At 42.7% G+C, this 10,000-nt stretch overlaps 2 protein-coding genes across 5 annotated transcripts in view; one reads left to right on the plus strand and one right to left on the minus strand.

Annotated features, from left to right (window-relative positions):
• jak2a (Janus kinase 2a) overlaps nucleotides 1-5,028 on the plus strand; it is a 92,270-nt gene extending 87,242 nt beyond the window's left edge. For 3 of the 4 annotated variants that reach the window (XM_017685088.2, XM_037545948.1, XM_037545949.1), the window contains 3 exons: nucleotides 871-988; nucleotides 2,170-2,283; nucleotides 3,544-3,678. In XM_017685088.2, the coding sequence (XP_017540577.2) occupies nucleotides 871-988; nucleotides 2,170-2,283; nucleotides 3,544-3,651 (340 nt within the window). In that variant the 3' untranslated portion in view covers nucleotides 3,652-3,678. Of the gene's footprint in view, nucleotides 1-870; nucleotides 989-2,169; nucleotides 2,284-3,543 lie in introns of all 4 variants that reach the window. The other variant, XM_017685086.2, reaches the window with a different exon arrangement.
• A 1,925-nt stretch (nucleotides 5,029-6,953) lies between these two features.
• rln1 (relaxin 1) overlaps nucleotides 6,954-10,000 on the minus strand; it is a 3,285-nt gene continuing 238 nt past the window's right edge. Inside the window, exons 1-2 of the mRNA XM_017685085.2 lie at nucleotides 9,980-10,000; nucleotides 6,954-7,345 (exon numbers count right to left, since the gene is read on the minus strand). The exon at nucleotides 9,980-10,000 is cut by the window's right edge and continues 238 nt beyond it. Of these exons, the coding sequence (XP_017540574.2) occupies nucleotides 6,972-7,345; nucleotides 9,980-10,000 (395 nt within the window). The 3' untranslated portion in view covers nucleotides 6,954-6,971. The remainder of the gene's footprint in view (nucleotides 7,346-9,979) is intronic.

Consider the following 10,000-nt stretch of genomic DNA (forward strand, 5'->3'; position numbering starts at 1 on the left):
ACACTTAGTCTGTTTGAAGAGCCGTGAAGTCCTGCACAGGGTGCGTGCACGTGATAGTGCCTTAAACGTTCATGTGATCAGAGTACTGTGTCCTATAAGGTTAGGAGCACCGTCATAGGCTACGTTCACATTACCGGGTTAAAGTGGCACAAATCCGATTTTACGCCGTAATGTGACTGAAGTGTGACGTTTGCTGATGTTTTTCAAATCTGATCTTTTCAAATCCCACCTGAGCCACTTTCAGACGTGGTCCTAGATCGGATGCGTATCCGATTCGTGGCCGTGTGACCTTAATGTGACGCTCAGATCGTTCATGTTCATGTGCTTTTTTTCCACTGTGCGTGACCATCGTTCAGCGTTACCATGGCAACAGCGCCGAATAGAAGATAAAGCCTGTAAACGGTGGAAAAGCAGCTCATCTCACCTTCTTCTCCTCCGTCTGGCTCTAATAATGAAGCTGAGAGCTGATCAGAGTTAATGATCTTCTCAGCGAAGCTCGTTCTGCTCGTTAGTTTGTGCTGATGATGCAGTGATTCAGTCACGTGACGTTACTGAGTAGGAGGAGCTCATGAGGGTCAGTTCAGGACGCCGGTTCATCACATTAATGACCGATTTGAGTCACTGACCTAAACGAGTGTGAACCATCGAGGCAGAGAGATCGGATCTGAGCAGAAGAACAGATTTGAGTGACAAGGCTTGTAATGTGAACGTAGCCATAAACACTTATTTCTGGAGCTGCGTCTGCCTCTGTAATCAAGTATAATAAAGGTAGACACAGTTCTGAGATCTTAGGCTGTATACAAACCTCTGTAAGTACAAAATGAGGATGATGATGGTGATTATGGCTTAAGTGTGTTTGTTGTGCTGAAGGTACGCTCCTGAGTCCCTGACAGAGAGTAAGTTCTCAGTGGCGTCGGACGTGTGGAGTTTTGGAGTCGTTCTGTACGAACTTTTCACCTACAGCGATAAAAGCTGCAGCCCACCTGCTGTAAGTCTACCTCTCTCTCTCTCCCTCCCTCCCTCTCTCTTTCTCTCTCTCTCTCTCTATCTCTCTATCTCTATCTCCCCCCCTCTCTCGCTTGCGCTCTCTCTCTCTCTCTCTCTCTCTCTCTCCCTCCCTCTCTTTCTCTCTCTCTCTCTCTATCTCCCCCCCCTCTCTCTCTCGCTCTCTCTCTCTCTCTCTCCCTCCCTCTCTCTTTCTCTCTCTCTCTCTATCTCCCCCCTCTCTCGCTCGCTCACTCTTGCGCTCTCTCTCTCTCTCTCTCTCTCTCTCTCTCTCTCCCTCCCTCTCTCTTTCTCTCTCTCTATCCCCCCCCTCTCGCTCGCTCACTCTCGCTCTCTCTCTCCCTCTCTCTCTCTCTCTCTCTCTCTCTCTATCTCCCCCCCCTCTCTCGCTCGCTCACTCTCGCTCTCTCTCTCTCTCTCTCTCTCTCTCTATGTCTCACGGCTCTCTCGCTGTCTCGCTCTCTCATTCTCTATCGATATCTCTCTCTCTCGCTGTCTCGCTCTCTCTCTCTCCCACTCTCTCTCGCTCTCTCGCTGTCTCGCTCTCTCTCACTCGATGTCTCTCGCTCTCTCGCTGTCTCGCTCTCGCTCTCTCTCTGTCTCTCTCTCTTGTTTCCTTTTTCTCTCATTTTCCTTTATCCTTCTTAGTCCACATCAAGCACACAGACCATGTTAAGTAACTAACTGATCGTCATCTGCTGAACACACATGATGCTCAGTTATAAAATTGAATATGACACTATAAATCTCTCTTGATGGCACAAATGCTCTACCAAAAATATGGGAAAGCTCTAGGGACTCATGTAAATCTAGTGCGGATCACATTTGCATAATGCTATCCAGCTCTTACTGCTTTCCATGCATTATTAGTCACGTTCGCGTTTCTGGGTGAGACATTCCTTCAGAAAGTTTGCTGTTATTTTCATGTTAAAGTGACAATTTGGTGAAAAATCTGATTTGCACAGCTTTCCCTATTTATCCCCAAATGTAGTTGATCAGCCAAGTGGTGCCGGAGCTACGAGACTAAAGTAGCTCTTAAAAGCTTATGTTCACCAGTCGGCATACAAATTACATACATACAGTCGCTTATGTGGCTTCTTACACTGTATGACAACGTGAACTACCACTTTAATGTGAATTTGATGCCATGGTTGTGCTCCTCAGGTGTTTATGGAGAAGATGGGTATTGATAAGCAGGGACAGATGATCGTCTATCACCTGATAGATCTGCTCAAACATAACTACAGATTGCCAGCGCCTGAGGAATGCCCTGCTGAGGTAACACCCAGATACACACAGACGGCCGGCAGTTTGAGCTGATGTCTGGCCAGAAGTGTATTCAGATGCTTCACTACTAACACGTCACTGATATGTTGTTGATATGTTACTAATAATATTGTAAGAGTTTATTAATCATCTACACAGGACCACTTCTTCTTTACATTGTTCGATCTATGCTTTTAATAACATAAAGGCAATGTTGTGGCATAGGAATGTATAAAATGATCCTAAATTAACACTAATCCTGTGCAACTTTGTAAGTTTCTAAAAGGAGTTATTAGGAAGCTAATAATCGTTGCTGTGGATGACATCAGTAATAATTTATAATTAAATGAATATCCACAGTGACTCATACACTATATTGCCAGAAGTCCTCACTCACCCACCCGAATCATTGAATTCAGGTGTTCCAGTCACTTCCATGGCCACAGGTGTATAAAGCCGAGCCCCTCGGCCTGCAGACTGCTTCTACAGACATTAGTGAAAGAATGGGTCGCTCTCAGGAGCTCAGTGAAGCTCCGCCACTGGACTCTAGAGCAGTGGAGACGTGTTCTCTGGAGCGATCAATCACACTTCTCCATCTGGAAATCCGATGGACGAGTCTGGGTTCGGCAGTTGCCAGGAGACGGTACTTGTCTGACTGCATTATGCCGAGTGTAAAGTTTGGTGTAGGGGGGATCATGGTGTGGGGTTGTTTTTCAGGGGTTGGGCTCGGCCCCTTAGTGCTCCCAACTTTGTGGGAACAGTTTGGGGACGGCCCCTTCCTCTTCCAACATGACTGCACACCAGTGCACAAAGCAGGTCCATAAAGACACGGATGAGCCAGTTTGGTGTGGAAGAACTTGACTGGCCTGCACAGAGTCCTGACCTCAACCCCATAGAACACCTTTGGGATGAATTAGAGCGGAGACTGTGAGCCAGGCCTTCTCGTCCAACATCAGTGTCTGACCTCACAAATGTGCTTCTGGAAGAACGGTCAAACATTCCCATAAACACTCCTAACCCTTGTGGAAAGCCTTCCCAGAAGAGCTGAAGCTGTTATAGCTGCAAAGGGTGGGCCGACATCATATTAAACCCTATGGATTAAGAATGGGATGTCACTCAATTTCATGCGCGTGAAGCCAGACGAGTGAACGCTTTTGGCAGTATAGTGTGTAGATTTGTTTGAGCTTCAGCTTTTGGTCAGTTAGAGATTGGGACAGAAAATGAAAGTCCAGTTTTCCTACAGCAGTTATTTGTTTTCTCTCTCTTCGTCAGGTGCACTCTCTGATGAAGGACTGTTGGGCAGCCGACCCGAGCCAGCGTCCGTCTTTCAAATCTCTTGGCCGCTCGGTGGACACATTCAGAGAGAGTAAAGAAGGCTGACGGAAGAGTAATCTCTCTGCTGCCCACTGGAGGGCGCCACTGCTGCATCTTCTGAGCTCGCATCATTCTGGGATAGTGAACTAGCGCCGGACACTGACGGCAAACGTGGGGAGCGAGGAGTGCGTGTTTTTTCTGCTCCCACAGCGGCTCATATATGCTGTGCACTGCAGTATTGAAATGACCGGCTTTGTTCGGCCAGTCGGACGCATTTTTTGTTTTTTTGGGTTTTTTTTTTTCCTTTATGCAGCAACCAACATTACAAACTATGAATTAGTATCAAGTTGCTTTGTTAACTAATTAGTGTTAAGTTGCTTAAAATCCCAGGCTTATTACTCAGTAACTCCAGGGACTTCAGACTGGCTGAGCTACTCTTAGTAATGAGACTGTGGGCCTGCCAGTGGGTTCTGGCCAGTTAAGGGCTAAAAGCAGAAAGTTATCATGGTATCACTTCAAGGTATTAAAAAAGGTCTGACTGAAGTTTAATATTGCTGTTTTTTTTGTTTGGTTGTTTTTTAGTGTAACACTTGGTGTTTATTATACTGCATGTATTTGCCGTGGCGGTGAATGAGATGAGTCCGTCTCTTTCTCTCGGTTTGTCTGTGTGGGGGCGTAAAAAGACATTTCTTGGTAAATATGTACACGTTTGTGGCGAGATGAGTCTGAGTGGAGTGCGTTACAGTTCTTCTCTTTCTAGATCTGTACTAATGGAGCCGTGTTTGCGTCAGAGTGAGGGTTTGCGTGTCGGTGGTGGGGTTGTGGTGTAATTAACCATCTTTATTCATCCACCATGCTGGGAAGAATTATAATAATTATAATCACAAGCTGTCCATCAGTGGCCAGTGCCGGAGATATGGGGTTCGTAGGAATTTGATTAGCGTGTGCAGGACATACAGCCAGAGTCTGTGAGGATTTTCAAAATTGAATTGCAAATTTACTGATCTCACTCTTTTCGGCTTCCGTAGCGGCTCATACATGCCGTGCACTGCGGTATTGAGGGGATATAACAGGCTTTATTAAGCCCAAAGGTTTTTTTTTCCTTTAAGCAGCAACAAACATTAACTAAGCCCTAAAAATCCCAGGTTTATTACATACTAAGGCTTGTTATTTTGAGGTTCGTAAGGGTTTTATTAGCAACGTGCAGCATCCATAGCGGATCTCTGTGATACTCTTTACAGCAAGTCTCCTGGACACGAGTTAAGGCTACTTTAGGACTAAACTCTGTGGTAGTTCACCCCTGAAAAGCCTTTTAGTCCAGGCTTAAGCTTAATCTGTTTTGGAAATCTGCGCTTTGTAAAACGAGGTATGGCGTTACATTTTTAAAGGCAGAGTGTGTTCGTCTTCCCATACAGTCCATATAAGGAAATTAAGCTGACAAAAGAAAAATGTTTTTTTTCTCTCTCTTTTTCTCCATATATCTGCCTGTTCAGCCTTCAGCAGTTTAGCTAAGGAGTGTTTGAGCCCTGACTGCTATTTGAAAAAAGCACAATGCAGGACAGCCAATCACAGCAGAGGCGATTTACATGTATCAGCCTTAAGGGCACAGTAAAGAAATGAACTGTTTTTTGTCCATAAACCCACACAAATGGTGTTTATTGACTTCGGGGCGGGGGGCCGGGGGGGGGGGGGGTGAACTGTGTGGCCTCATTGATGGACGGTAAAGCATCGGGAATGTGTAGTTTGTGCCGCCTGACCGTTTTTAGTCAGCGAATGAAAGGCAATAGAAGGACTGGTCAGCGTAGGCAGTGAACGTTGGTGGAGCTCCGGGTTCGGCTGTTTTCACTGACGCCACCAAGACGTCAGCTTTTTGTATCAAAGGAACATTTCAGCGCAGCTGGATGCTGAATTTTCTTCATGGACTTAAAAAACCTGAACTTTTGATGGAGTGTGTGGACTTTTTATATAGATTTCTGAAAATGTATGCATTACATTATTTTTGTGTTTGTATATGTAAACCTGGTGTAGTTTATATGGATTTCCTGCTGTTTCTTTGGTTGTATGTCAGTCTTTGTCACTTTCATATCTTTAAGCGAAAGGGAGAAAATTCTGTAACGTTTCCGTTTCTTTTTCTTCTTTTCTTCATTTCTGTTTCTGAATGAAGTAATTTAGGAAATATAAAACAGATTTTTATGGCTGGAATGGACGTATTCTGTTTTTTGGTAACACTTTCCTGAAGGCCTGCGTTCATCAGGCTACATGAAGCCTTTCGTGACGCTGACATAACAGCATGTAGGACAAACTGAGGCTTGTTGGAATAAGCCTATATAAAGGTGCATGCGAGTTTAAGTCAGTTGTCATGGAAGGCTTATGTAGGTGTTGTGTAGCCTTATGAATGCTTAAAGCAGCTTTGACTTATTACAGATGTTGCTCAGTATTTCATATAAAAATCACTGCAGAAGAACTTGGTTGTTGGTCTTTAAGCTTTCAGGCATCAGTCAGTAAGACGTTTTTTAGGTTCAACTTTTTGACAGTGACATTTATTTATTAGTTATGCATTTTTGTTTACATCTTCACAGCATACAGTATTTACAGGTTGGGTTATTTGGGACAGATGTTTGACACACCAGCGTTACAGTTTGACCCTTCGTTCTGAAACCTGTAAACACACTCGCAAAACAAAACACTCTATTACATTTAACACAGTCGGCCTGTTGAGATTTGCTCTGACCGTCAGAGATACACTGTGTTAAAACACAAAGGTGTGGCATTAATTAACCCCTTAAACTACAGGCTTAGTATCATACTTATCATATACAATACTGTGTTAGTTTTAGATGCCTGAAAAAAAAATATAAAATAGCTCAACTGGACTACATCTGTCTGCTCAGAAAAACGTGTGTGTGTGTGTGTGTGTGTGTGTGTGTGGGTCATCTCAAACACATATATTTTATATATATATATATATATATATATATATATAAAATAAAAATATACAGTCAGTGGTTTTATGTGTCAATGTGTTTGTTTAACCATTTCCAAACGTCTCCTCGAGGAAGCCCAGCGTTAATTGCAGTCATCGTTAAATAAAATCAATCAGTCCTTCGTTAAATAAAATCTTCCCCTGCTGATGGAATTTTAACATATTCTGTTTTTATTGCATTGAAGCTGATTTGTATTTACTGTTATGTTACGACGTTGGCACAGCACTGTATATATGTGTCAGTATGTGTATGTATACATATGTATATAATATATTTTAAGGGGTTAATTAACACTTTTTGAGAGTTTGAAGTCCTGGAGCACACCTTTCGTACTTTATCCCTCCATCCAACCCCCCCCCCCCCCCCCCCCCCAATCTGTCCATTTATCCCTCCGTCCATTCCTCAGCAGAGGCGGCCGATGTCGTTTTTGGTGCAGCCCTGGTTGCAGCACATTCCAGCCAAGCCTAAAGAGAAGTTACGTTTCTTTCTGTCCGGACTCGACCAGCTGATGTCCATTTTCCTGAAGCGTCCAGAAGGAAGCAGCGCGTCCAGCCAGGTCCTGACCTCTCCGTCTCTCAGCAGGTCCTCAGAGGGGTTCGGCTCCACTCGGTCGCTCTTGGTTTGCTCACCCATGGCCTGGAGAAGCTCGTTGAGGGACGGAGATGAGGAGGAGGAGGAGGAGGAGGAGAGGAAAGAGGGCGGTTTGTTGTTTGGAGTCCAGATGGACTCTCCAGTTCTGTCTGAAGGGCTCTGGTAGGAGGTCAGCAGGAAAGGATCTGAGAGAAACCAGAGATGGAAGTGAGCCAGAAATGTCTAAGATTTTATATCTAGATAGACAAACAGAGGGGTCAGCTCAACAAAGGATTTAGTTTATATACCATTTCTGGAAATGGATGGATGGATGGATGGATGGATGGATGGCTAGAATGTCATCTTCAAAGAACTACGTACGCACACATACATATGAGTGTATATATGTATGCATGTGTATATCATCACTGTCCAATGAAAAACATCGCTTTCGTTGGAACAAAACCTCGCATCTCCATTTTTGTTGTTTTTCAGTTTTCTTTGCATCGCGTGTAAATTTCATGATGAATGGACCAAAATGACGGAGAAATTCTGGTTCCATTGACTTACATTAAAAGTAAAGTAGGTTTTTTTCTTCTCCTGTGAAGTTTTGGAGAGACTTGTTTTTCTTTGGACAGGACAGCATTATATATATATATATATATATAATTTCTCTCCATAAATGGAAACCTGTTGAAGGATATAACCCGTTGTCTTTATGAGCTACATATGTCATCTATTTTTATATGTAACATTATTGTGCTATCAAGTTTAATCACTTAGTGAACTGTACACGGAGGCCCAGTGTGAATGACCCGGAGATTTAGAATTTGGAAAATTTATCAGTATAAATGCTCATATAATACTTGCCCAGAGTAAAAGTGGACCAGGAGCCGCTCTGGAGCGTTTCTGAGTTTTGACCCGATAGGGGATGTTGCTCTTGTTGCTCTGACGCTCGTATCTGAGCTGTTAGTCTAAGTCTAAGAAGCTGTGTCGAGGACTGACTGATTGATCGATTGATTAGTTGACACTGCAGTGAGGAGCTGAGAGGAGGAGCTGGCTGCGGTGCTGAAACTACAACAAAATTAAAGGCCTTTCATGCAAAACATCATGCAAAGATTCCTACGAGTCTTTTCTGACTTCATATCTCGAAAGAACTTGCCTAGAAATGCTGTGCTGAAATAATGAGTTACTGAATTTCAGGAAAGTAACTGTTTCGTGATGTCATTATTATGAGATATTATGTCATTATTTTTACATTGTGAGTCATTATTTGATTAACAGCCTGAGTCCGTACTTCAAAATGCTGATTGAATATTGCGAGGCAGTGTCTGTTTCAGGGTTTTACTTATTTCTGAGAAAATCAGTCATTACTGGATCACACTGTCAATGTTTCGTCATTTTTACTCAATATTTTGAAATACTGATTCAGTATGACAAGACTTTTTTTTCCACGGTATTATTTTGAGACAATAAGCACTTCAATATGTTGTCAATATTTCAACAGAATTATTGCTAATTTCTGAGTCAATATCTGGAAAAAATGTCATTTTAAGATATTCAGTAAATGTTTAGAGACATTTAGAGACATCGTCATTACAATATATTAAATCAATATTTCTACAGTCTTTATTCCGCGTTGCTAAGGCAATATTTCTAAATCCTAAGCCAATGTTTCAACAAAATAAGTATGTTGAAGTGATAAAGTCTATATTTAACAAAGGAATCACAGGTTTCTGTTCAGAAAATAGACAATTAGCGTTAATTAGAGCCTCCTTGTTAATTGGAATCTGTGTTAGAGCCTCAGTGTTAGAGTCTCAGTGTTAATTAGAGCCTCAGTGTTAGTCTCGGTGTTAATTAGAGCCTCAGCGTTGGAGTCTGTGTTAATTAGAGCCTCAGTGTTAGAGTCTCAGTGTTAATTAGAGCCTCAATGTTGATTAAAGCCTCAATCTTAGAGTCTCTGTGTTAATTAGAGCCTCAGTGTTAATTAAAGCCTCAGTGTTGGAGTCTGTGTTAATTATAGCCTCAGTGTTGATTAAAGCCTCAGTGTTGATTAAAGCCTCAGTTTTGATTAAAGCCTCAGTGTTAATTAGAGCCTCGGTGTTGATTAGAGCCTCAGTGTTGGAGTCTCAGTGTTGATTAGAGCCTCAGTGTTAATTAGAGTCTCAGTGTTGATTAAAGCCTCAGTTTTGATTAAAGCCTCAGTGTTAATTAGAGCCTCGGTGTTGATTAGAGCCTCAGTGTTGGAGTCTCAGTGTTGATTAGAGCCTCAGTGTTGATTAAAGCCTGTGTTGGAGTCTGTGTTAATTAGAGTCTCTGTGTTAATTAAAGCCTCAGTGTTGGAGTCTCAGTGTTAATTAGAGTCTCTGTGTTACTTAAAGCCTCAGTGTTGGAGTCTCAGTGTTAATTAGAGTTTCTGTGTTAATTAGAGCCTCAGCGTTGGAGTCTGTGTTAATTAGAGCCTCAGTGTTGGAGTCTCAGTGTTAATTAGAGTTTCTGTGTTAATTAGAGCCTCAGCGTTGGAGTCTGTGTTAATTAGAGCCTCAGCGTTGGAGTCTCAGTGTTAATTAGAGCCTCAGTGTTGGAGTCTCAGTGTTAATTAGAGTATCTGTGTTAATTAGAGTCTCTGTGTTAATTAGAGCCTCAGTGTTAATTAGAGCCTCAGCGTTGGAGTCTGTGTTAATTAGAGCCTCAGTGTTAATTAGAGCCTCAGTGTTAATTAGAGCCTCTCTGATCACGACTGACTGACCGTTACATATTCAGCTCTACCATCACAAATCACTGCCCTGCAGACGGAACGCGCTGAAGCTGCTTTGTTTATTTGTTTGTTTGTTACTCACTGTTCTGGTCGAGTCTCTCCG

The sequence above is a fragment of the Pygocentrus nattereri genome, chromosome 16 (assembly GCF_015220715.1).
Source record: "Pygocentrus nattereri isolate fPygNat1 chromosome 16, fPygNat1.pri, whole genome shotgun sequence".
Taxonomy (NCBI): domain Eukaryota; kingdom Metazoa; phylum Chordata; class Actinopteri; order Characiformes; family Serrasalmidae; genus Pygocentrus; species Pygocentrus nattereri.